General features: G+C 40.7%; 1 protein-coding gene across 3 annotated transcripts; it reads right to left on the bottom strand.

Moving 5' to 3' along the window:
* Positions 1-502: 502 nt before the first annotated feature.
* LOC117819036 (NADPH oxidase activator 1-like) lies at positions 503-27,942 on the bottom strand. Of its 3 annotated transcripts, none has more exons than XM_034692234.1 (16): positions 27,764-27,942; positions 25,207-25,381; positions 24,185-24,267; positions 20,893-21,001; positions 19,412-19,546; positions 15,897-16,004; positions 14,834-14,893; positions 14,714-14,751; positions 14,480-14,618; positions 14,003-14,071; positions 13,579-13,666; positions 9,660-9,769; positions 4,482-4,642; positions 3,910-4,018; positions 1,163-1,286; positions 503-991 (listed from the first exon to the last, which is right to left on the bottom strand). In XM_034692234.1, the coding sequence occupies exons 2-16, from the start codon at positions 25,378-25,380 to the stop codon at positions 897-899; spliced, it is 1,602 nt and encodes a 533-aa protein (XP_034548125.1). In that variant the 5' UTR covers position 25,381; positions 27,764-27,942; the 3' UTR covers positions 503-896. The 3 variants fall into 3 exon arrangements, with proteins under 3 accessions (XP_034548125.1, XP_034548126.1, XP_034548124.1); XM_034692235.1 differs by lacking the exon at positions 27,764-27,942 and adding an exon at positions 27,441-27,487; XM_034692233.1 differs by lacking the exon at positions 27,764-27,942 and adding an exon at positions 27,294-27,345.
* Between the last annotated feature and the right edge of the window lie 42 nt (positions 27,943-27,984).

A 27,984-nucleotide genomic window follows, 5' to 3' on the forward strand; every position in this document is an offset into this window, starting at 1 on the left:
GAGCTTATGTGGAGAAATGTTGTTGCTGTTATTTTTGGTGTGGACAACTTTACAAACAGCGCCCCATAGATAGCAGCAGGGTTCAAAGTTGTGACATATTTGCCTCGTTTATTTTTAAAGGTGTGTGAACTGCAGAGCTCAGAGATGAAGGAGAGCTGAATGAGGACAGTTTCACATATCATATCCCAGTGTGTCATATTGTTTTATTTTCTTGTGTCCTGTCGTATGATACAGTTAGTTATGGTATGGTATCATATTATACAGTATCATATAGAATCTTGTCGTATGGTACACAGTGAGGTATTGTATGGTTTTGTCACTAATATTAACCTTAAGGAGCAAAAAGCTGAAATTAATCATAATTCTAGAAACACTTATCATTTATTAGTGAGTGCAAATTGATTTTCAGTGAACAACTGTGACTTCTAATTCACTGTTATAACTATTTCATCCCCTGCATGTTCATTACTTTCTTTTTTATTGAATCATTCACGACACATGCTTCAGTATCAAGACACTTTATTGTTCTTTAAGGCACCACACACATTAAAGATTACACAGATATAATGTTAATACAACATAGAATAAAACATGAAGTTGACTGAGGTTGATATAAACCCTGATAAGGATCACAGGATGCAAAAGGAATGTTATGGTGTAAGTAAAACAGGAGAGAAAAAACAGGTTTAATGTAAACATACTCTTCAGTACTGTGGGAATGAATCACTGCAGCAACATGACAGAGATAACATGAGACAGAAGTATCTTAAAGCATGACAGAGTAAACCGTGAGTGCACTCTGTAAAGGTGCCGTGTGGTCGTAAGCTTGCTCTGTCACAGGTTAACAGGTTTATTAGAGATGGTTGCACAGTCACACGTCTGTCTCATAACATGCTCTACAGGCTCTCGCTGAGGTTCTCCCTGTAGGCGAAGCAGCTCGGGAAGATGCCAATGTTTCCTGCACAGTGTCCCTCCAACCACTCCTCATTAACTACCAGAGAGAGAGAGAGACATAAAGAGGAGGTGAGATTCAAAACTAAACACAGAGAGACATAAAGAAGCAGGGTGACTCACATCTGAGCCGAGGAGAACACAGAGTGCGAATCAAACCGCCTTAAAGAGACAGAGACACTCTTTATGACGGTTGACCTGTAGACCTCACCTTCACCCAGGATGTCGATGGTGTCTCCCTCGCTGAACTCCAGGTCCTCTGGGCCCTCAGCAGAGTAGTCATACAGCGCCACCATCTGGCACAGGATGGAACGGTTGTGCAGGGGGTCTTCTTTCTGTATCCAAAAAAAGGAGGAAGAATATTTCATGAGATGATTTGTAGAATCATGAACTCTGAGCAAAAGGGAGTGATTACACAAAAGCACTGGAATTGGAAATGGCACTGAAGTTTAGGAGCATGTCATTGTTTTCATTATTTTGACCCTTCACTCATCCTCTCTGGCTTGGGGAAAACTACAAACACAAGTCATCTCCCAGCATGTCAAAATAATACATAAGTGATAACTCAGAACTGCTTATTTTATCATAAATTACCCCAAAAAGAAAAGCATTAAGAATTGAAAATGATGTATCTCAAAAAAATAATAGACAAGATATGACAAAATGTCCCCAAATGGAAAACTTGACTACATTTTTATGACAGTTTGAATTAAATTAAGCTTCAATGCACAGTTTTGTCCAAATGGAGGGCCAAGAGCAACAGATTGCTGAATGTTCTGACCTTTCTTTTTAAACCGAAAATATTTAAACTTATTGAAGCATGTGATGCTTACATTATAAAATTCTATGGCATGACATTTGTAGGATCAGATGTCAGAGTGTCTGTAAAGCATTCCCATGATGCACTTGTGACGGGCTCTTTCGGTGTGTTACTCCAGCGTGTGTTAAGCTCCCTAAATCAGGCCATTTCACCCGAGAGGCGTCCCTTACGTCCTGCGTTATGAAAAGTGTTATAAAATGTGTTTCATGAACCGGCCTCAACCTGCAGATTAGAGCGCCAGGAGAGCTCAGTCTGAAGGTAACTTCACACAGACAGGATGTAGTGTTTGCTTCTGATCATCCTTTTATAAAGATGCACTTATATTTATACAAGACCTCTTTTACCTGACTGGTGATCAGATCTCACACAGACCATCAGAACTAGGACTTCAAATATGTGCATGGTAGCTGTGCTGAAATATATTGACATTTAGATGTTGATAAAAACGTATGTATGACAAACCATTTAATTCCTTATTTAATTTAAATAGTGCGAAGACAACATATAATATGTTGTTACTGATTATTTTTACATATCTAAAATACATCCCATCAATATGTCAAACAGTTTGGACAAGGACTACGTGAGCAAACAGTTTCAGAATAAAGTTCCTCACAGTGAAATGACAAAGAATTAGTGGATTTCATCGTCTACATTAAATAATACCATTAAAAGATTCAGAGAGTCTGGAGAAACCTATATACAAAAGGGACAAAGACCAAAACTAAGACTGGATGGACCTGATCTTCAAGCCCTCAGGGAGCACTGCATTAAAAACAGACATGACTCTGTAGTGGAAGTTACTGCATTAAAAACAGACCTGACTCTGTAGTGGAAGGCACTGCATTAAAAACAGACATGGCTCTGTAGTGGAAGTCACTGCATTAAAAACAGACATGACTCTGTAGTGGAAGTCACTGCATTAAAAACAGACATGACTCTGTAGTGGAAGTCACTGCATTAAAAAACAGACATGACTCTGTAGTGGACTCACTGCGTTAAAAACAGACATGACTCTGTAGTGGAAGGCACTGCATTAAAAACAGACATGACTTTGTAGTGGAAGGCACTGCATTAAAAAAAAGGCATGACACTGTAGTGGAAGTCACTGCATTAAAAAACAGACATGACTCTGTAGTGGAAGGCACTGCATTAAAAACAGACATGACTCTGTAGTGGAAGTCACTGCTTTAAAATCAGACATGACTGTAGTGGAAATCACTGCATTAAAAATAGACATGACTCTGTAGTGGAAGTCACTGTGTTAAAAACAGACATGACTCTGTAGTGGAAGTCACTGCATTAAAAACAGACATGACTCTGTAGTGGAAGTCACTGCGTTAAAAACAGACATGACTCTGTAGTGGAAGTCACTGCATTAAAAACAGACATGACTCTGTAGTGGAAGTCACTGCATTATAAACAGACATGACTATGAAGTGGAAGTCACTGCATCAAAAACAGACATGACTCCATGGGTCCATGGCATGGGGAGCTTACACATCTGTGAAGGCTCCATTAATGCTGAACTATATATACAGGTTTAGGAGCAATAAAAGCTGCCATCTAGACAATGCCTTCTTCAGGAAGACCTTACATATTTCAGCAAGACAATGCCAAACCACATTCTGCACGTATTACAACAGCATGGCTCTGTAGTAGAAGAGTCCAGGTGCTAAACTGGCCTGCCTGCAGTCCTGAATTATCATCCATTGAAAACATTTGGAGCATCATGAAATGAAAAATACCACAAAGAAGACCCTGAACTGTTGATTTTGATAACATTTTTCTTGTCTGTTATGATGCTTATTTGTTGATGGGAAGATTTTTTAAAGTACTTTTTTGAGTAGATCCATTAAGACCGATTTTATCCTGGATACTGACATTTCAATAAGGCTAAATGTTTTGTATTTTCTTATTTGTTTAAGTAATGGCCCCTTTCTGACGTTGCATCACATTTCTTCTAATGAAAACATCCCAGGGCTTTTTGCCCTTGTCACCCGCCATACCTGTCAATTTAAAAATAGTTCAGCTTTAATCAGGCGGGAGAGCAACTACAACCTCTCCTAACCCCGTGGACACATCCCTGCAACTAATGTGTGATTTCATGCCCTGATGGTGTGCAGTGGTGACCTCACCTGACACCACAGGGTGGCCCTGCCAGCCTCAGCTACCTCCTGCACATTACGGCCTGGCTCCGCCTCCCCACCCAGAGGTATGAGCACCCGGGAGCCATGCATCTTATGTCTGATGAGGAAGAGAGAAGGAGGGGTGAGTGGGAGTGAATGTACAAGGGTGGACAGGAAATTGGGGGCATCATGGGGGCAAATATTGGCAGGCAGAGAACGGAGAGAACAGAGAAAATTACAAGTATGCTGCAAAACAAGAATCTGATGCATGTTATTTGTTATTATTACATTCTATTTTTATCCAGACAGCTAGAAAATGAACGGGCCTGTTGTTATTAATCCTCAGAGGTCTTGTAAAGACTCTGTGATGTTTTTTATCTGGTGGTGAAGCTTAGTGAGTCCTGCTCTGCTGTTTGCTGCTGTGCTCGTAGTGTGTGCAACTGCAGCCTCAGTGTTCTTTCTCTCACATCAGATATTAGGCCCACAGGGTGGAGTGGACAAAGAAATGCATATTTTTAGAAATGCAGCATCACTTGTTGAAATTCAGGGAGACAGAAGTGGGTTGGCGGGCCTGCAGTTACCTGAGGCGCAGCTGAGACGCCGACTGGCCCAATTTCTGTGCAATTCTCTCCTTTAATTCGCTGTACGGCATGTCCAGAGGGACGGACAGAGCCACTGTGTACGTGTAGTGGACCTTCACCACCACAGATCCCGCCTCTGCTCCCCGAGCAGCGTCTGCATGCTGGAAACAAAGAGCACAGTTAAACAAAGCTTTAACTCAGCGTTCGATCCAGTGCTGTCAGCTACTCAAGATGGTTATTATGATAAATGTGTCTGCGCCAGTGGAGGAATTATTGGTCGGACTACTTTACACGAGTAATGTACAGAGCGTGTCCTTAATTCAGAGGTTGTGAGTAGTCAGTATGAAAGGGCACTGGTATGAAAAATATGACATTCGATCATAACACTTCACTACCGCAAAGGTTCCCCTACTTTTTAAGTCCCCTGACAGTCATGAGCCCGTAGAATCACCCTCTAACAGATAGTTATAAAAAACAAACATAGAAAAGGTGGAGAGTCAAGCAGAGATATCTCTGTAGGAGAGTGGAACATGAAGAGAAGCTGTGACATTTGAAAAATGTTTTTAAAAAGCAGTAAACGGATGGAAATATGAGGTTTTACCATTACTGCTGATGGAACTGTTATAACTCCTGGTTTCCTCTTTTGTGTGGCCTTGTACTCGTTTTTTTTAAAATGTTTGAAACTGTGTTGTTGTTGTTTCTTCAGTGTATCATAAAACTGAGTAGCACAAGTATCACCAGTAGTTATTTAATAAGGATGAAGTAATAAGAATGAGCTTCAGCCTTGGTCTTTTTATTTTTTTTGATTATATAATTTTTTAATAGTATCTCTCACTGTATTTAATTTTTAATTAATATAAAACTTCTATGTGGTGTTTTTTTGGTGGAGGGTCATAATACAGACCATATAATACTATTATTACCACCTCTTGTAGCATCACTATTGGCCTTACAACATGACTTACTCGGGGTGTAAAGATGAACTGATCTGAATCGGTTACCAATCATAACGCTAAAGGCTGCGCATGGGCCACTGAGCACTTGGACGTTGTCTCTAATCTGTCTTTGAATGTTTAATCGGTCATATTAAAGCTCCTGTGAGGAACTTTCTGTTTGTGTTGACTTTGGCGCCACCCTGTGGACTAAGTGATCTTGCTTATTTTGTTCTGTACATGTGTAAATTATGTTATCTCCCCCCACTTTCAACTAACAGTCAAATATTTCACTCATTAAGAACATTTACTGCAGAAAAAGGGTTTTTCTTTCAATCACCTCATCTGACACCTACCCTCTCATGGCGATTTCATGCTTTAAAATAACAAAACAGAAATGATCAATTCCTTTTCTAACAATCTTGTTTGCTTTTCTAGGTCATAAAAAGGCATCACTGTTAATTTCAGTCAATTTCATGACCACTTAAAAACTCCTCACAGGAGCTTTAAGTATAAATTTACTTGAGATTCAAACATACATTTGCATTGAACCAAACTATATCTTATTGAACTGAATTGTCCTTTGTTTTGATTAATCGTCTTCAATCGTTGCCATCAAGGATTGAATCGGATCATTTCGTTAGGGAGATATTCACACCCCTCACATTCCCCCTAAAATTCAGAGTGTAAATATAATCTGGTGTGACTAATATATCAGTGTTAAAATGCATGAGAGACGTGTTTCACTGTGTTACTCTATCTTACCCTGAAGATAGTGCTCCAGCGGCTGCTTCAATGTGCAAAGCATGCTGGGAAGCTCGGTGACACAGGCCAAGCTAGTGGCAACACTTTTCATAGCTTTTTGTGGTCATTAGGTCATGATCGTAGACTGCATAAAAGATGCATGGCACCGCCTGTCCCTGCAAGTAAGCCAAAACATTCAGAGCTTCCCCTGCTGGCTGGCTGCAGTATTTGTTATTAACACTGCCTCCTCCATGTTAACAGATGGGACATGGGTCAAACTGAAGAACTAAAATACATGTCAGATAAATATTCTCTATCACATGGACTGTGCTTAACTGGATTACAATCATCACACAGGAAGATGTCTGTACCCAGAGGAAAATTTGACTGCTCAAGGCTTTCTCTTCTAAGTCTCTGGAGACAAAATTGAGATTCTCACTTCAGCCTCATTCAAGTTTCAAATTGTTCTCATTCGTTTCTCATTAGTGTCTCCTAAAATTCAGATAAATAGTTGAGTCCATGACATGAGTCTTATTTGAGACTTAAATGAGAGATCTCATTAATGGCTCATTTTCTTCTCTTTTTTAAAACTATATTTTTGGCCTTTTTGCCTTTATTTGACAGGACAGCTGAAGAGAGACAGGAAATGTGGGGAGTAGTGAGCGGGGGAAGACATGCAGGAAATGGTCGACTGGTCGGGAATCGAAAAATGAAATGAAATCTCTATCTTTTGCAATTTCTCTCAAACCCACTAAATCTTTGTGAAGTTGTTTTGTTCCAAACAGACTTGTAAATGATGGACCATACTGTGAAGTCAAAGAAGAGATCATTTGACATCTAAATAGCGGATCTGAAGTGGTTCAAATGTTTTAATGAGAATTGTAAGTTTGTGGACAATTACATTGAAATCTTAATTTTGCAAGGCTCTATAAATGTTCATGAAAAGATGAGCTCAGGCTCTTTCTTTGCTCCATCTGAGCTCAACTTGAGACACAAAAACTGAGTCTGACAAAAACAAATGGATGAGGTTAGACAGACAGTTGAGAGAGCTCCCTGGTTTCTCCACCTGAGCTCAAAAGAAGTCACAACACTTGAGAAATACCTGAGAATCATTTCAGATTTTGACCAGATCTCCTTTTGAACTGAAAGGGAGACTAAGCTGAGACTTTTTACAACTTTTTTCTGGAGGCAAGAATGAGAAACAGGAGACATAAGCTATAGTCTCATTTTGCTTTCAAACAGATCTCATTGTTGTCTAGGAGACATAAATGAAACACTTTTGAGATCTCCTCTCTAAATTTATTTTCCTATGGGTATACGTTGTATATTCCAGACTGTATGATTCAGATACTAAATTGATCCTCTTAGGGATACTTGGCTTAAAGGTGTATTCATAATGTCCAGTCTTACAGCCTTGAACAGCAGTTTTATTTAGTTTTTGAATCAAGTCAATATATCACATTTTCTCTAAGGAGAGCTAGAGGAGAGCTTATTCAGTAGTCTGCCTTCTACATCACCTAGCTTGACCTGTCATACACAGAAACATTCAACACTCTGCTCCTCATTCTCTCTGTTTCCTGGCATGTTTTTGAGCCTCTGATTTTTTTTGTATTCATGTCACCTTACAGCAGCTCATGTGATAGAAACATCAAACAAAAACCTGAATAATATTCCCACTATTCACCATGACGTTTGACACAGAGTCTGCGACAGAGAATTCAACTTCTCCAGAAAATAAATCCCATTTCTGTCAGTCCTGTCTCCCTCTGTTGTTTTTATCGCTCTGTTATAGTCTCCAGAGTTTTCTCTTTATCTGCTGGTTTCACTCCTCACTGTTAAACTTAAAACCAACTCTTATTCTGAATATTTCCTCACGCTTCATTCAGACAAACACTCTGCAGGTTGTCTTCTTTCACAGACTGATCCCTTCATCATTGTGAGTTTATTTTTAATTCTATTTTGTAGTTTTTTATTTTGATCCACGTTCATATTTTTGCTCTTTTGTATCTGTTGGAGAATAAATCTATGTATTTTCTTATTTAATCAATGTATGCTTCACTAAATAGTAATTTTGCACTTAAAGTAATTCCCACTGTGAACACTGGGGGTAGACAACTATGCAAAACGAAGCGGCCACCTCCAGCCGCGGGTATTGAAGCCAATGTGGAAGTGCTAAAAACTGCAGTTTCTTAAGAGTCCACCTGAGGCTGGCTCCAGAAACACCAGAAACCACATACACACCAATTCAGAGAGACAATCTTTTCAGCAGAAATAAACATGTTTACAGCCTGGTTCAAAAAACGAGTGTAGTCTGAACAGTTAATTTCTCGGTCGGCACACACTGTGTGAGTGTGTTCAGATTACAAGTTATATATATTGAGAGGCACGGGTGACTTGATTGACAGATGAGCACCCTGTAGCTGTTAGCGAGGAGGCTAAAGGCCTGCCTCTTTACCTCACACTAGCTCGGACAAAGTTAGATTGAGTTCAACATTCCCAATATAGCTCCCACGGATGATCAGCTTCAAAACAGCTCTTCAGAGACAGAGGGGGGGCGTCACCGATACTACGTCTATTTATTATATAGTCTATGTGCAAAACTCGTAACCATAATATCTTTAAGTTTGAGTGCTTTTGCAGACTGCCTCAAGTGGACACTTGAGGAACTGCAGGTTTCAGCACTCCCGCATCAGCTTCAATTCTTGAAATCAAAGGTTGGCTCTTCATCTGAACAGCTGAACAACAAAAAACCATGACAGTTCTGAAGACTCAAACTTAAACTTGAATGAGAAAGAACTGAACAGTTTATTTCTCCTGTATTATTATATTCTCCTAGTATTTTCATCATCCTGCAGGTTAAAAACACAGTCCATGTGTCTTTGTCATATTCTCTCTCTATATCTAGGCAGTTAAAGCACACTTAAACATCATAACAAAGGCACAAAGGAAAACAAATGAACAGAATAGAGTACAAAACAAAGAAAGACAGAGGGGTTTTGTAGAAAACACACTGACACTGTAACAGAAAAGTCGGCCTGGGGCTGTTTAGAGAAGAATCTCTGCACTCATGCATCCACACACAGGAAGCAGATACACTGAGAACTCATTTTCTGTTCAGGAGGCGTTCTGCTTCCAGAATAAACGCTGGTATGGTATTAAATTATAAAATGAGTCAGTATGCTAATTGACTGGAAACACCTGAGTCACACTTTGATAGCCGTTATGATTTTTTTTTTGTGCAGAGGCGCAAAGAATACTTTTATCCAGAGGCATTCTACCTCTGCCTCGTCTGAGTGTCACCGTGACTTAATCGGGGCACATCAGCATTCCCCGGTTATGTTAAACCTTACAAAGCAGTTTCTTCACAAGTCCGCACAATCCTTCTATATTTAGATAAGGTGAGAAGAGAAGCCAGTGTACATGTTTATAATGTGTGAGGGGAAGAACTTTGATGTGATTTCAGCCCGCACAGATGAATCAGAGTGCTCAGAGGGGATATTACCTGGTCCCTGGCTGCGTTGGCTGTGTACCTGGGAGGCTCAGAGGCTGGCAGCGGTGCGTGGGTGGCTGTGTTGTAGGATGGAGGTGGAATGTCCGTGGAGGTAAAGCTTACTGCAGGGAAAAAACACAGGATAGGTAGAGTCTGAGCACACACAGTACGAATGAAGACGAGTAGATGTTCTGTGAGTATGAAGCTGCAGGTTTATTTCACCCGGCAGCCGTGCACCGAGGATGGAATCACTTTTCATACTCTCACGCCTGTTTCAGTTTCTGCTTTCCTCCTTTTCCAACTCATCAGCTCACTCCAGCAAACCCAACCACAGGAAGCTGTCGACACATTTCTGTGTGGGCTAACTTTCTGTCAAATTTAAGACCCAATTTACACACTGCACCGTGGGACTGTGAGCCTTTCTTGGGGGGCCTTTATAATTTAGGAAGAACGAGACCTGTGACTCTCAAAGCCTCTAAAAATGTGACTTGAAATACAAATACAAACAGGATCGTTCAGTGTCTCATCATGTTGATAGGGAATATCATTTATATAACCCTGGGATGATAAAGGCTCATTCTGGTTGTTTGGATAATTCCTCAAGAATGTGTGGGCATGGGTTACATTCACATTTCTCTGGCCTGCACACATCAACAACAGTGTAGTGCAGCTCTTCATGTTGGAGTTTTCTGAGTCAGAGTCAGAGGAGGAAGCATCCAAAAATTATTCATTACAACTGCTCACTGAACGGTGCCATAAAAGGATGCATCAACACAAGAATATTTTAAATCGGACCACTATCTCTTTCTGTTGGTGCTACTTTTTTATCTCAGAGTGATGAATGTACTGCTGAATGATGACTGTACTTCAGCATGTGTGCTAGGATTTGAGGTTTTGCAGTGGCGTGGTTAGAGGTATACAGTATCTCAGAAAAGTGAGTACACCCCTAAGTGAAAATGTCCAAATTGGGCCCAAAGTGTGAATATTTTGTTTGACCACCATTATTTTCCAGCACTGCCTTAACCCTCTTGGGCATGGAGTTCATCAGAGCTTCACAGGTTGCCACTGGAATCCTCTTCCGCTCCTCTATGACGACATCACGGAGCTGGTGGATGTTAGAGACCTTGCGCCCCTCCATCTTCCATTTGAGGCGGCCCCACAGATGCTCAATAGGGTTTAGGTCTGGAGACATGCTTGGCCACTCCATCACCTTCACCCTCAGCTTCTTTAGCAAGGCAGGGGCCGTCTTGGAGGTGTGTTTGGGGTCGATATCATGTTGGAATACTGCCCTGCGGCCCAGTTTTTGAAGGAAGGGGATCATGCTCTGCTTCAGTATGTCACAGTACATGTTGGCATTCATGGTTCCCTCAATGAGCTGTAGCTCCCCAGTGCAGGCAGGACTCGTGCAGCCCCAGACCATGACACTCCCACCACCATACTTGACTGTGGGCAAGACACACTTGTCTTTGGACTCCTCACCTGGGCGCTGCCACACACGCTTGATACCATCTGAACCAAATAAGTTTATCTTGGTCTCATCAGACCACAAGACATGGTTCCAGTAATCCATGTCCTTAGTCTGCTTGTCTTTAACAAATTGTTTGCGGAATTTCTTGTGCATCAGCTTTAGAAGAAATGTGAGGGGTGTACTCACTTTTGTGAGATACTGTACATACTACTCACAAAAGGTTGGGGATATTCGACTTTCAGATGAAATTTCAGAATGCACCTAAAATGCACTTTAACCCTTACAGGTGAATTTAATTTGACCTTCTCTAAACATTTAAATGCACACATCCAGCTGTTCAATGTTTCAGTACTTATTCCATGACAGGCTGTTCTCTAACAAGGTGATCAACCACAAAAAGAACAAGTGTCTGATTCATAAGTCGACGACTAAATGTTCTGGTTCAATGACAGTTTATACTTAAACCGTCCAATCATCAATCAATCAACCTTTATTTATAAAGCGCCAAATCCCAACAAATGTTATCCTCAGACTCTTTCCAAACAGAGCAGGTCTAGACCGTACTCAATGTTCTATTATTAACAAAGACCCAACATCAAGACAGGATAAGATCCAGTCCCATCTTACAGACAGGACTCAGTCTGATCTCATCTTAATCCACCATGAGCAGAACACTTTGCAGCATTTAGCAAGTTACAGTGGCAAGGACAAACTTCCTTTAACAGGCAGAAACCTCCAGCAGGACCAGACTCATGTTAGACACACATCTGCTGAGACCGTGTTGGAGAGAGGAATAGAGGGAGATGAAGATAGAGAGATGATAGTGGTGAGACAGATAGTAGTAGTTGTAGCAGCTGGAGTCTGGCCACAGCAGCAGGCTGTCTACAACAGAGATCCAGAGGAACCTACGGGACAAGGGAGCTCAGGGACTCCAGAAAGGCCTATGGCTAGTAACTTTAATGGGACAGGATGAGTTAGAGTGAGTGATAGGCAGAGAGAGGAGAGAGAGGGAGAGACAGGATCCCAGTGTGTCAGTTACCCCAGCAGTCTAAGCCTATAGCAGTATAACTAAGATCTGTTCCAAGCCTGAGCCAGCTCTAATTATAATCTTTATCAAAAAGGAAGGCAGAAACCTCCAGCAGGACCAGACTCATGTTAGAACCAAAACTGCTGAGACCGAGTTAGAGAGAGGAATAGAGGGAGATGAAGAAAGAGAGGTAATAGTGATCAGACGGATAGTAGTAGCTGTTGCAGCTGCCTTCCGGCATGTCTGTCACATCTGGACATCATGAGACCAAGACGACACCTAACAATCGATCAAGTACTGAGTCGTTGTGTAGAAGGTTTAACCCTGCAGCCAAGAACCTGGATGAGATGAGGACAGCCCTTCAAGAAGAGTGGAGCGCCTCATCAGATGATAAGTGGACTTGTGAACAGCAGGAGACGGCACATTACAAGTTATTGAGACATGTTTTGTTGTGGTTTACCCACCACTGTTGTTAGCTTTTGATTTCATTAAATTGTTTGAGATGAATGAATGACCTTTGCATGCTGCTATACTTAAATACCCCACTTTCATGATATAATATCACTGTAGCATGAACTGTTCACATTTCCCATGAATTTCACCCAAAATTTGATATCCTTAACTTTTTGTGAGTCGTTTTTGTGAGTTATCCACAGGTCATGTGGATATTAGATGGGTGGTAAATGATGACTGTTTCAGAAGATATCTCAGGGAGCTCTCCATAGGACCGTATCTGTCCCCATCCATATTAATGCACTACAACACTGCACACCTGTACATGCATTTCAGTACATTTTATGTGTAACCAAACATGAATCTTTGCTGTAATAAGTGGCAGAAACTATAAGGGTCCTTTTCTTTTACTTTAAAAACATGTACGGATGATCTGTTTACTTGTTGTAGGGATGTTTTGTCCCCAAAGAGAAGTCAGACCTTTAATCTGTCCTCAGTGTCTCTGTGCCAAAACTACCAGCCATGCACCACAACGTATTAGCACCGTACTTTTAAAACCTTTTCTCCACAGAGCTACAAAAAATAAAAGTCCTCATTCTCCAGAATCAAACACAACCTCCTGATAGAGAGGAAGCCTGAGTGCCAGACAGAAGGTACACATCAGAAATACCGCTGTGACCCTGAAGTGATCTGTTCTAATAAAGAGGTGCTCACTGGAGCATATCAGAGGGAGGAAGGTGGAGAGGTCTTCCTCTTTTTTATTTAAAAGTAATAAGACTTGAGAGAGAGAGAGAAAGAGAGAGAGAGAAAGAGAGAGAGAGAGAGAGAGAGAGAGAGAGAGAGAGAGAGAGAGAGAGAGAGAGAGAGGAGAGAGAGAGAGGAGAGAGAGAGAGAGAGAGAGAGAGAGAGAGAGAGAGAGAGAGAGAGAGAGAGAGAGAGAGAGAGAGAGAGAGAGAACCAGGAGGAGGGTGATGGATTTTTACCCCGAGCAGGAGGTGCCGAGCTGGATTGAGCCTTTGGGCGAGTGGGTGGTTTCAGTCCTGGAGGGAGGGGGATCCCACTGGGAATCCTCTGGAGTGAATGACAGGACGGAGAGGTCGGTAAAACAGCATGTTTATAAAAGGAGAAAAATCATTGCATTTTTCTCCCAGCTGGAAACTTTTGTGGCTGAAAGAGCAGAGTGATCTTTTTATCTATTCTCCCTGACACTGCAGTTTTTCCCGCGTCCCGGGTCCTCAAGGGTAAAGAAAAGATAAAGCAACGCTCAGCATCAGGGTAATTTTCAGCAATCCCTAAAGTACCACCATTAAACTCTAAACTGAAGCCCAGTCTGTGTTTTTACTGAAGAAGAACCCAAAACGTAAGAATAAAAAGACCACAAAGTGTATTATAAAGAAAATATATTACATTGTCCTTTTTGCTTTTGGATGACTTCACGTCTGCAGGTTGGAGCAGAGACACAGGCAGGAGTCCTCTCTGAAAGACAAAGGACGGAAAATCAGACTCTGAATTATCAAAAACACTGACCTGAGGAAGTTGTGCAGGAAAGAAACGTATAAAGGAAACAGTAACTGTGCAGAAATCACACATGGGCAGGCAGGGACTGTACATCAGGAGCACTGGGACATTTCCCAGAGGCCTGAGGGTGTATTTGGCCTGATGAGGCCACTCAGTGTGAACAATAAGAATGAGTGAATAGATCTCTCTGAAAGCACACATCCTCTATGTGATATTATTGTGCTCAGTGTATTTCTGTAGTGTCCCAGCCGGCATCATAGGCGTCAGAAGAAGACGTAAACATGCTGAAAGATGAAGACATGAAGAGATGCAGAAAAACATGAATAGAAAGAAGAGTACATTCAGTTTCTCTCTCTCTGTGCTCACCTGTCCGTCATAAATGACCGTCACCATCCCGTCCCTGTCCTCCTCAGCGAATAAAAACACCATGGCCCCTCCCGGCACAGTCAGCTGCCCCGCGCCTCGAGCCATGTAGGGAGTCTGCACACGCATGTACCGAGAATCTCTACCAGAAAGAAGAAGACAAACATCAGTCATACACATTTACAATGACAGCATAACCCTTGCTCCAGCTGGGGTTCATAATGTTTCTATACTCACTGAGATCCGTCCCCTTGAGGCTCATAGAAACCAGGTTTCTGATGGGAGAGATAATTACTGTTACAAAAGAATCTGACAGTCATTAATATAAATTATTTCTCTGACACTGGTTCTTCTTACCTGCAGCCTCAGAGGTTCAAAACCTCCAAAGTCATCATTGGGAATCATGGAGGAAATCACCTGCAGGTAGAATATCGTACGTTAATGAAATCTACATCGTACCTCAAGTCTCTAAAAGTAGTATGGGAGGTAGAGCCTTCAGCTATCAGGCCTCTCTCCTTTGGAATCATCTACCAGTCAGGGTCCAGGAGGCAGACACCCTCTCTACTTTTAAGAGTAGGCTTCAAACTTTCCTTTTTGATAAAGTTTATAGTTAGAGCTGGATCAGGCTTGGACCAGCTCTTAGTTGTGCTGATATAGGCTTAGACTGCTGGGGGAACTAACACACTGGGATCCTGTCTTTCCCTCTCTCTCCTCTCTCTGTCTGTCACTTACTTGAACTCCTCCTGACCCGTTGAAGTTGCAATAGAGCTATCTGGAGTCCCTGAGCTCCCTTGTCTCGTAGATTTTCTCTGGCATGCTGCTGTGGACGTGCCACACTCCAGCTGCTACAACTACTACTATCCATCCCACCACTATCATCTCTCTCTCTTCATCTCCCTATATCCCTCTCTCCAACTCGAACTTAGCAGATGTGTGTCTAACATGAGTCTGGTCCTGCTGGAGGTTTCTGCCTCTTAAAGGAAGTTTGTCCTTGCCACTGTAACTTGCTAAATGTTGCAAAGTGCTCTGCTCATGGTGGATTAAGATGAGATCAGACTGAGTCCTGTCTGTAAGATGGGACTGGATCTTATCCTGTCTTGATGTTGGGTCTTTGTTAATAATAGAACATTGAGTATGGTCTAGACCTGCTCTGTTTGGAGTCTCCTGAAGCAGCAGGAATGTTTAGGTGCTCTGGGGTGTATCTGTGTTCATTCTAACCTCCCAAATCAAATAGAAAACAGCACGTTTTCTCTGTTTGTCGGTGGATTTGTAGAAACAGTAGTTTAATTATGAATATAAGAGCACAATGAGATGATATATCCATTACTTTGGTTGCTACTGTCTCTCATTAGTTTAATATATAAGCGTCAGGAGCGTCTCAATGTGCATTCGTGACAAACATTAACGTTGGTCTCCTCACCTTTGCTTTGCCCAGGAAGTCTTTTTGCTGCAGCTGCTCCACGTCCTGTTTCCTGGGTCGAAACACCGTACCCTCTGGGACCAGGAGAGGAGCCAGGATCTCCTCCCTCTGAGACAGGAGAGATGCAGAGGATAGCGATTGTGTTTACATCTGTACTTCATCTTTTTAAGTGTCTTTTTTTAGCCTTCAAAATCTGTAACCAGAATCTGTATCATTTCAGAAAAGTCATGAGTGGAATAATAAATGTCAGTCAGCACTTCAGAGTCAGCTCTGACCTGTTTGTGTCTCTTATTAAATTAAGTTGCAGTGGAGGATTAGATTCTGCATGCTGATTTATTGTCATTATGTTGAATTCACTCCTCCACACATGCTCACTTATCTTCTGTAGTCATCAGCTGTTCTCATCACCCGGTCACCTCTTTCCAGCAGCACCGCTCTACTCTGTCATCGTTCAAGCATCCTGAGCATCATTGATTTGAAATGTCTGACGTGTGTGATCGTTCTTGAGAATTAATCGCAGTTGTTGTGGAATTTGACCAATCAGAGTCAAGTATGTAACACAGCCAGTTGATCAGAAAGAAAGTGGAGTTATAAATGTACGTGCATTCATAAAAGCAACTGAAGATGAAGCTTTTCTAACTGTAGCTGCAGGAGAAATATATTGCTGTCGATGAGCCTGCTGATTGATTTCTCATAATTCTCTCCAAGCAGAGAGCAACACCTTTGACCACTGTGACACCTGAGCTGCTACCTGAATATACAGAATATCTAAAGCTGCAAGGGTCTACTAAAGAGAAGACTTTCTTTCTTTTGCTATTTTTTATTTGAGTGTTTTACCCAAGCTGGCCACTGGATGGCGGTGTACGGGATGACACAATAGCATCCACTGTAGTAACCACCATCCAAACGCATGCATGTACAGCAATCCATCCATTTTCTTCCACATGTGCAGAGTTGGGACACAGAGGCAGAAGGAAAAGGCTTCTAAACACTTCAAACCGTTGTGACGCTGAAGAGGGATGATTTGAAATCTCATAGTGAACTGAGATAAGCAGAATTTGATCATGTTTGCACCTCAGGTCAGCACAGAGACGATACCTAAGAGTGTGACAGCTCTGTTTAGAATGTGAAGAGCTTAAAACACACACATTCCCTGCTGTTCTACTATCTGATTATGTCCTTGCATGAATGTTTTATTATCAATTAGTTGTATCAAATGTTGTCCTGCCTCTCCTGTTGCACTTTAAATGAGCAGTAATGTTCACAACCCTACCACCAGGAAATGTTCTGGGAGTGACCCATTTTAGCTTCCTTGCACCGGCTGCCTGTATGTTTTAGAATCGATTTTAAGATTTTACTGGTTACTTTTAAAGCTCTACATAAGATAAGATGAGATAAGATAATCCTGTATTCGTCCCACAACGGGGGAATTGAAATGTTACAGCACCAAAGTAGACACTGCAAAACAGTATAAAGCAAACAAGAGCGTACAAAATAGCAATTATTAAAAAGTTATTAGCAAAAGTTAAAGAAGTAGAAATAAACATATCTTGCTATGTATATAATATTTACAAAACCAGTGACACGGTGTGAAATGTGCACAGACTTGAAGCATAGGTATAAAACAATGTACAGAACATAACTCAGAAGATGAGTAGAAAAAACATATTGCACATGTAAGAAAAGAGGGATGGGTAATTATTGCACATTAATAAATAGATGGGAGAAATATTGCACTTGAGTCCGTTTACATGGACTTAATCTAAGCAATATAGCAGACCCTTTAGTACCCTACAAGCCGACGCGTGCATTGAGAACCTCGGGTAGATGTTTATTGTGCATTCTAAATACAAAAACGAAAACCATACGAGACAGGGCGTTCTGAGGGGTCCGACACTCTGGAACCATCTGCCCGAGGAAATCAGTAGCCTCATGTACAAAGAGTGAGCACACACAAAAAAACGTGGCGTACGCTCTTTTTCATGGCAAAGTTCAGATGAATCAAGAATGAAATGACCGTGGAAGTGTGTCTCCAAACGGCAACCTCCGGTCTCAAACTATGAAGCCCATGTGGAAGTGTTATAAACTGCAATACATTGAGAATCCTCTTGAGGCTGGCTGCAGAAACGCAGGAAACCACATAGACATGAATGGGAAAAAGACGATCATTGCAGCATTAATAAACATGTTTACAGCCTGGTTCAAAAAACGGCTTGGCCTATGAAGCTAATCTCTCTATCAGCACACACTGTACAGGGGGTGAATTTTTTTCTAACGTGACGGTTCAGAAGATATTAAGATTACGAGTTTTGCCCAAATAAGGACATGACTGACATGACTCCCGGTCGGGAACACACAGCTGTTGGCTAGGAGGCTCACACTACGTCACACTCTGCCTGGTTGAGTTCCTCATTTCCAATATGGCTGCCGCCATCGATTGGCTTCAAAACAGCTCTCAGGAACAGATGGGTGACGTCACGGATACTGCATCCATATTTTATACAGTCTATGGGTGTCTCACGGCAACTTCATGGTTGGCAAATGCACACTTTTACAGCTGTTGATCCTTGTGCACAGATTCATACATCTGCATATTTTTGTGCGTACGACATTTTCTGGATTTGAGTGTACGCCATGTTTCAGTAGGAAATCCATGAAAGTCTTTGTACATGAGGCGCCTGGTCTGCTGAGTCAGTGAGCTCTTTTAAATCTCTTCTGAAAACAAACTTTTACCATACCTTTCCTGATTTTATCTGAATATAATTGAATTTTGTTTCATTTTATTTTATTTTAAGAAATATATTTTAAAAGAGTCATATTCCTTTAGACTTCTTTTAGGGGAATTTTATGTCTTTTAAAATATGTTTTATTTCCTTATCTTGACTTGTGTGTTTTTATGAACTGCCTGTTTTATTTTGCTGCCAATGTAAAGTACTTTGTAACTTGGTTTTTGAAAAGTGCTCTACAAATAAAATTATTATTAGTATTACATGTATGAGCATGGATAACTCTGCAGGTACCCAGTGGAGGTGCAGCAGGCCCAGCCGGCGTCATGCAGGAAGAACACCTACCTGTAAAACAATGACTAAACTTAAAGCTGAGGTGAGCATGAATAACGCCTCATGCTCGTGCACTCAGGCCCGGACAGGTGGAGAGACACATTCACCTGGTGGCTGCCTGTGCCTTTTGATCACACCTACAACAGCAGACAGACCTGCTGCAGCATAAACTGCACCACCTGCTCCCGCTTTAAATGAGCTCACTGTCCTTGCTGCAGCCTGATGAATGGTACCGCAGCAGGCCAAATGGAGCACAGCTGATGATCCACTGCGTTCCAGGTTAAAGTCTTCATCTCATTGCATCTTTAAAGAAGTGAGGACAGACTAAACTTTTCCTCCGCTAAGAGAATCATCATTATCCTCCTTTCACTGCAGACCCATCAAGGTGGGAATCACAGTCATAAAGCATTCACAGCACCATCAGTGGAAGGGGAACTCATCGCAGGAGTCACTCACCATGATGCTGTCCAAAGCCACCTCTATGTTCCCCCCTCGGCCTCCTCCTTTCTCCTGGGACGCTGACAGCAGCACCTCCCTCGCCTGCTCCCACTGTCCCATCCGACAGTACACAGCTGCTGCGTTATATAACACCTGAGGGACACATTACAATTACACATTTTAGCACCAGCCCGTTAATATTCATCCATTTTTACTGCTGTCAACACTCCCTGGACCACAGTAATCCATCTGTGTGGGAACAAGAACCAAATATGAAGATTCTGGCTTTAAAAACTTAGTGTCTAACTCTCCATGCACCAAACTTTTAAAGACACAAGAGGATAAAACCATCAGCCAACACTTGTCAGTTACAAAGGCGAGAAAGCATCGTTATTATTTGAGTATTCAGCAGAGCGACGCGCCCGTGTATTAGATGTTTCTGTTGAAGCTGTGATTTAAATAACCAGAGACCTGTGCCAGTTTTTACTCCTTTTTACACCTTGAAGAATAACAGCTCAGACGAGTACCACAGGATTATTACTTTAAAGGTTCAAGGAAACATGAGAAAGCTTTATTTCTTACATGCATGAGTAGGATGTGCACAATTAGAAAGAAGGGCTTTGACCTGAAGAGCAAAGGTGAATGAAAGCCTGACTTCTTACAGGAATTCAGCAGGAATAAAACAAGAGCAAAAGCATCTCTTGATGACGCATCTTTAAGGTCACTTCTACAAAGAGAGTACATTTGATCCTCCTCTAAATTTAACTCCTTTACACTAAGTCTAAAATGTTGCTGCTGTCTTTACACACTTTGTTCTGATCATCCAGGACGAGGACGATGATGATGATTTTCCAGGAAGTATCAGTTTCTCAGTGAGCTTGCATGTACATTTTCTAAGACTTGTTTTAGAATGCCTGAAGGGATATAAAGCTGAGATGTTTTGAACAAGTGAACACTGACTCTGAAATCAAACAAACCACCGTCAGAGCTATCTCCATGCATGCTTGTTCCAGCACGTAATACTACTGCAGAATTTATAACACTTCAGGTAATCGATCTAATGCTCATGTTAGCTTTTAAACCCTGGCTGCAAGTGTTTGAGCAGCATTGAGCCTTTGTTTTCGATCTGACTTTATTGCAGGTGCATTGTGTGCGTGTGTGTGTGTGTGTGTGTGTGGAGCTGTGTACGTCTTCTCCATTTGTGGGAAATATGTACTGTTGTGTAACCTGTTGGCCTCCATCAATAGGGCTCTGTGTGCTCCCAGGTGTGTGTGACATTTGATCCAAACAATGGAGGTGATGATGACACGGCCGGCTCGCTCTGTTTTCATTCCACATCACTGACAGACCTCGCAAGATCAGACTTCCTTTTTCATTTCACCTCATGAGAAGAAGCGGGCTGAAGGCCAGCGTTACCTGTCTCCAAGCAGGTGTGTGACTGTATGTGATTTTCTGTGTGTGTGTTTGTGTGCGTTTGTGTGATTGGCTGAATGTCAGACCTGCCAGCTGTAGAGTTTGAATCTCAGGCCCAGCTGTCTGTAGTCGATGACGATGTTTGCTCTCATGTGTTTCTGTGCCCAGATGCAGTCTGACAGAGCTTCCTCCAACCTGTGCAGACAGACAGACAGACAGACAGACAGACAGACAGACAGACAGACAGACAGACAGACAGACAGGTTTAAACTCAGCATCTTAAACTCCACACTAAAGCTGCTCTCTGTGGTCTTACAGGGATGTCATGAGTCAGACTTGTCCTTTGTTATAACCACGAACTTCCTGCAGTCTCGGCTCATTACCTGACCATGTTGAGGTGATGAAAATTCTCCAGGAAGTGTTATTAGCCAAGAAATATTCTCTCAAATAACCCTTAGTCATACCAGAATAACACTTGTAGCCCTCTGTGAGCAGGGGCGCCAAAAAGATAAAATAATGAATGGCCGTCAGTGCAGGTAGAGGCCTTATGACAGGGCTCACATTTCGGTGTAACATGCACTTTCCAGATTCCAGTCACTTTGAAGGGGTAAGCTAACAAGCTGCTTCACATTTACAGATTCGTACAGAGTCCTGGAAGTCACGAAAGGGACTTCCTGCATCAACCAAACCAGATTGAACAATTTCCAACACCCAGAAGGAAAAGTCACTGCTATCTATACACGAGAAAAAATCAAAGCGAAGCAAGTTTACTTGTCTCGTTTCCAATAAGAAGATATAATTTCAGACTGCATATTAGACATTCATCTAAAAAGCCCAGTAACTATTCAATTTCAAGATGTCAAGAGCAAAAATGAGTACTAAATTGCTTGTAATGAGTAAAAAGTCTGCCAGTAGGATAAAAAAAAAAGAATTTACACTGGAAAAAATGCCCCTCCAAAAACAAGAAAAAAAAAATTTTTTCAATGTACTTTTACCTTGAAATAAACAAAAACAAATCTGCCAATAGAACAAGTGAAATTTTGCTTGGTAAGATTTCTTAAAATAAGACGTAATATTTAGAAAACTGTGATCTCAAAATTAGCAGGGTTAACTTATTTCAAGCAATATTTTACCAGTATTGTAAAGCTTAGTGTCTCAGAATAAGACAGGAATGCTAACAATTAGTATTTCTTCACTCAAAAAAATATTTTTACACTAATACATGTTATATTAACTTCTTCATTTGAGATATATATTCACCTTCATTTGAGTTGTATTATAGCAGCACTTCTCTAGGTTTAAGATTATCTTGTGCTTGAAATAAGATGACAAAGTTTAATTGTCTAATTTTGAGATATAATGTCTTCTCATAGTGAGCTGGATATACTAATATTCAGTCATGTTGTTCTTTAGGATAAGCCAGCTATGCTCTAAAGGAGGTGTTTCATTGTGTGCATGTAGTTTGAGGATGAATATTTGTATCTGATTTAGAAGGAACAGAGCCTGGAAACTGTTACACACCCTTTAAAACAACAACTTATCTTTCTTTCTTTCTTTCTTTCTTTCTTTCTTTCTTTCTTTCTTTCTTTCTTTCTTTCTTTCTGTTTTTCATTCTGTTTTTCTTTCTTTCTTTCTTTCTTTCTTTCTTTTTTCTTTCTTTCTTTCTTTCTTTCTTTCTTTCTTTCTTTCTTTTATCAATGGAGTTGTTTTCTGACAGATTCTCCAATAAAATATATTTCCTTAAATCAAGTAAATTGTTTGTCTTAAATCAAGCTTATCCGTCTTCTACAAATAAGATCTCAGCTTTAGAAATGTATGAAATGTAAAATAAACCTTGTTTCTTCTAAATTACAACTGAAAACAAGATCATTTCAAGATTGTTTGACTTAACAAGATATTTAAGATGTCTTAAAACAAGTCCCTCTATCTTGCCCAAATGTTACTTGTTAAGTAAATGTATCTTAAATCAAGTGGGAGAAGACATTTTGACTAAAAATAAGACAATTTCCTTTGGTCAGATTTTGAGTTTTTGCAGTGCAATCTTACTTTGATTTTCAGTCTTAAAGTTTTTAAAGTTAATCTCAGTTTATACCATCAGTCTGACGTTGTAGCTGGGAGATGTTCATCTATTGTTTATTTCAGCATTGTAAAACTTCTCCAGTGTTCCGTTCCCTTTGTCTCATATATTTTGAAACATGACTATGATGGTATTTATTTGATCTTATTTTATGATGGTATATATTTTATTTTATCATTCATAAAACTATATTTGTTTTTAGTTTCAACATTTGATATATAGTCTTTGCATTATTAGAAAGCGTCCCAACTCTTTTGGATTTGGGGTTGTCTTTGTCTGTATTTCAAACCCTAAAAATATCTGAGTATATGGAAACTATCTTATCTAGTTGAAAAGCTCAAAGTGAAGACTGACTTCGGTTTAAGAAATGAGTCCTGCTTTACTTTCAGTGCCATGAAATCTCTTGTGGATGTTTCAAGTCTATCTGACGGTGACCTTTTGTGTATGCATGCATCCTCATTCATTTCAGGGACCCTTGATTCAGTGTATCCTGCATTTCTTTGCTTCATTACTAACCTGAAATCCCTCACTCACACTGCATCCTGTATGATTCTGTTTTCTGGGCATCTTTAATTAAATTCACAGACAACAGAGCGGGTATATTTCTAATTACCAAAAATGACAGTATGACTATTTATAAAACAGCACTGGGAAAACCTCCAGCTCATCTCTGTCCTCCTCTGTATTTGAGCTCCCCTGGGTTCAAGTCATGATCCTCTAATTTGTTGCTCATCACAGGACCTCAGCTTTGGACTGAGCGGCCTTTGACTGTAATGCTCCTTGGGCATGGAGTAATCTTCAACACAAGCTCAAATATGACATATTATTACTACTTAAAGCTAAAAGTGTCATAAAGATAGTAGTGAAAGTTAGTCTTGAAGGCTGCTGTGCTCTGTGTTTGTGATTTTGTAGAACTAAAAAAAGAGAGATAATGGTCGAGCTAAGAAGGGCAGCGCTGCATCCCTGAGGACAAAGGCATTAGGGAGTTCGTCACAAGGAACAAAGTGGAGGCTGCAGCTTTGAGGGACATCACAGCAGATAGTATCTTTGACCCCTATGCTCTGCCCAAGCTCTACATGAAGCTGCACTACTGTTTCAGCTGTGCATCCATAGTGAAGTAGTGAGGAGCCTCTCGTGTGAGGCCAGGAAAGGCCGCACTCCATCACTATGAACCAAGCTTGTAATGACAGATTTCTCAGTAGTTGTTTGACGAAGCTTTCTGTGATATCATGAGGCTGTAGCATCACAGTAGTTTCCTAAGTGTCATGGTTAGTCTGTGATGAGGTGAGTCTGCCTCCTACCTGTCAACTTGCATCATCACGGCTGCTCTCTGGAAGAAACCAACAGCAAGACGCTGATCCTTGGCAATGGTGAGGTCTAACGCCTGAAAGTCAGACAGGGGCAGGATGGTCACATATGGATAAACACAAGCGCTTCATTTCTTACAGGGTTAGTACTACAAATGATATCAAGAGTGCTGAACCGTGCAGGGGGGCCTACAGTAGGTACAGTTAAAGCTTGAAGCAGGAGTTCAAACCGGCTGAAATTGATGCTGATGCGGCTTCATGAGTTACAAAAACAAGCATCATTTCTACATATTTAGTATTGAATGCCTGAAACTTTTGCATGGGGTCGGCGTTACAGGAGCCATTTAACCCTGTGGTAGATTGGCAACCTGCAGGGTGTACCCTGCCTTCCGCCCAGAGTCAGCTGGGATTGGTCCCGGCCTCCATGACCCAAAACAGGATAAGGGATCAAGATAATGGATGGATGATGGATATTTATGATACTGTTCAAATAAAGCCAGATGAAAACAACTGCTTTCACATGTACAGCAGCAACAGCTACTACTACTATCTGTCTCATCATCATCACTCTCTCTCTCTCTTATTCTCCTCTATCCCTGTTTACCTCTCTCCAACATGGTCTCAGCATGCATATCTTTTGAAGCAGACTTCCAAAGAAAGGAACAGTTTTAGGAGAAGTCTGATTTATATTTGCCTTTCATTACTATTAACAGAATCTTAAATGTTTTTCAGCAGCTGTTTCTGCACCAGTACTGTGTGCAGGGTTAAAATCAAATATAATACAGGTATCAAATATCCATTTCAGGCACCTAGAAGTTATTTTTTGAACTCATTCAATATTTTTTAGCTGTGTTATTGAAACAGGTATTGATATCGTTTCACCTTAGTACAGATCAAAATTTCAGCTCTGGTACTGTGACAACTCTACTTATAACAATCAGGTTCTCCATTAAAACGACCACCATGACTTATGAGTAAGACTCTCCACCTCCAACCCTCACACACATCTTACAGACCTTCATGGCCTGGTCGAGGTCTCCCAGAGCCAGGTAAGCCGAGGCAGCAATAAACAGAGTACGAGACGTGGGTTCACTGATCTCATCCAGTTTAGCCAGCACTCCATCCCAGTCCTTGGCGTCCACCTTCTGCACCGCCTCATCCCACAGCCGTAGTAACTCTGTGTACAGCATCCTGCAGAGCAAAGACAGCAGCAGAGTGAAATAAAGGTATACAAAAAAAAACACAGGCAGCTTTTCTCCCAAGTTTATCCACATCAGGGATGATTTTTAAGTTCTGGCTGTACTCCTCACACTCCAAACTACTGAAAATGTGGACACAAGTGTAAGGCAGATGTAGAAATAATTTACTTTTACTTTTTACTTTTAAGAATGAAAAATCAATTTTCCAATGACTGCCTCTTGAATGGAAGAGAGCTCCTAACAGCAGGGTGCCCAAACATCAAAACAGAGCTGCATTGATTTTTTCCCCAAGCACTTTAACTGCACCTCCATTGTCTGCACTTGTTACTGTGGCAGAAAGTGCTGTGGTTTGTTCACAGTCCTGCACTTTGTCCACCAGCTGCAGAAAATATTTCCAGTGATTGTGATTTTCTTTCCATTTCCACTACAAACAATTTTGTACAATTTCATCCCTGTTGATATGCTTGTATGTAACAAACATGCACTAAAATAACCCTGTTATAATGTCTACTGGTATGAAGATTATAATGTTTAAGTTTTGGCTGAAACTGTCAGAAAAGTTATGAAAAATCTTGCACTACAAATTATTTTGAACACTACAACAACTCTCTTCTTTGCTGTCTTGTGACAGGTGCATTTTGACCTCTCACTAAAAACAAAAACATGCATGTATCAAGTTTGTCCATTCTGTGCTACTGTTGAAACATTGTGCTGCAAGATGGCGGCCTCAGGGGAAGAGGACCCTCTCCTATGTGGATATCAAATGCATAATATAAGTTAACAAAAGCAACAAGATTTAAACATTCACGTGATTAAACACTAATTAAAACATACTTATGAATACGAGTCAGTTCTGATAAATGCAGCTAAAAACTAAATGCTGCCCTTTTAATACTACGACCTATACCTTTAAATGCTGCACACTGCGCCTTTAAATACTACACACTGCACCTTTAAATATTACACACTGCGCCTTTAAATACTTTACATTGCTCATTTAAATATTACATACTGCACCTTTAAATACTACACTCTGCACCTTTAAATACTACACACTGTACCTTTAAATACTACACACTGTATCTTTGAATACTACGCACTGCACCTTTAAAAATCACACACTGCACCTTTAAAAATCACACACTGCACCATTAAATAATACAGACTGTATATTTAAATAATACAGACTGTACCTTTAAATACTAAACACTGCACCTTTAAATAATAGACAGTACCTTTAAATACACCAAACTGTACCTTTAAATACACACTCTACCTTTAAATAGTACACACTGTACCCTTAAGTGCTGCGCAATGTTTCTTTAGATACTAAACACTGTACCTTTAAATACTTTACACTGCACCTTTAAATATAATGCACTGCACCTTTAAATACTATACCACTGCACCTTTAAATACTATACCACTGCACCTTTAAATAATACAGACTGTACCTTTAAATACTAAACACTGCACCTTTAAATAATAGACAGTACCTTTAAATACACCAAACTGTACCTTTAAATACACCAAACTGTACCTTTAAATAGTACACACTGTACCCTTAAGTACTGCATAATGTATCTTTAGATACTAAACACTGTACCTTTAAATACTAAACACTGCACCTTTAAATATAATGCACTGCACCTTTAAATACTATACACTGTAACTTTAAACTCTACACACTGCACCTTTAAATAGTACACATTGCACCTTTATATAGTATGCATTGCACCTTTATATAGTATGCACTGCACCTTTAAATACTCCAGACTGTACCTTTAAACTCTACACACTGCACCTTTAAATAGTACACATTGCACCTTTATATATTACAGACTGTTCCTTTAAATACGCACTGTACCTTTAAATACTAAAAAACTGTACCTTTATATTAATACCTTTTGATTGTGTGGGTCATCTACAAATCAGGGATGCAGAGCTGTTGTTCTGGATGACTCAAGATTATAAATGTACCGTACAATGTATTTTTTACACAAGGAAAAAGAAATGTTTGTGTAAAAAGTATAAATAAAAGTAAATGTTACCATTCCAGAGAGAGAGAGTTAGGAGAGACAGGATGGACAGGTGCAGGTGAGTATATGTAGGCTGAATCACACACAGACTTTCAGAACAAACTAAACAGGTTGACTGTGAAAAAATAAAAAGAAGCTTAAAGAAAATAAAATAAAAGGAAAGAGGGAAACTTAAAGTGAAATGTTGTCAATCAGTGACATTCTGCTCATATTTCCAGGAATACTTCCTTGTGTTTAACCAACACATCTCTGCACATGTTCGTTACTTCAGTTCATGCAATATGAATTATAATGAACCCGGAATTATTAAAAGACTGTTCATCCAGATGTCTTACCTTCTGCTTTTGAATGACAGCCAGGTAAGAGTTCAGTGAGTGTCCGCTGTGTCTCCGTGCCGCCTGTCCTCCTCTCTGAGCCAACAGGGAAGTGAGTGTAGAAGAAACTGGCCTCTTCAGGAGTCTCCACCCTGACGCTACAAGGAAGTCCTCCATCCACATTCCCCAGATAGCATCCACACCTGTGAGTGAGGCACGTATACATAACAATTACAAAACAC

The sequence above is a fragment of the Notolabrus celidotus genome, chromosome 9 (assembly GCF_009762535.1).
Source record: "Notolabrus celidotus isolate fNotCel1 chromosome 9, fNotCel1.pri, whole genome shotgun sequence".
In the NCBI taxonomy this organism is placed as follows: Eukaryota; Metazoa; Chordata; class Actinopteri; order Labriformes; family Labridae; genus Notolabrus; species Notolabrus celidotus.

Coding starts and splice junctions, on each gene's coding strand:
- LOC117819036 (XM_034692233.1), bottom strand. CDS start 27,313: ATGACCCACACAATCAAAAG. Junction 4,643..9,659: donor CCAACGCAGCCAGGGACCAG/GTAATATCCCCT, acceptor CTTTGTTTCCAG/CATGCAGACGCTGCTCGGGG. Junction 4,019..4,481: donor GCGTCTCAGCTGCGCCTCAG/GTAACTGCAGGC, acceptor CTTCCTCATCAG/ACATAAGATGCATGGCTCCC.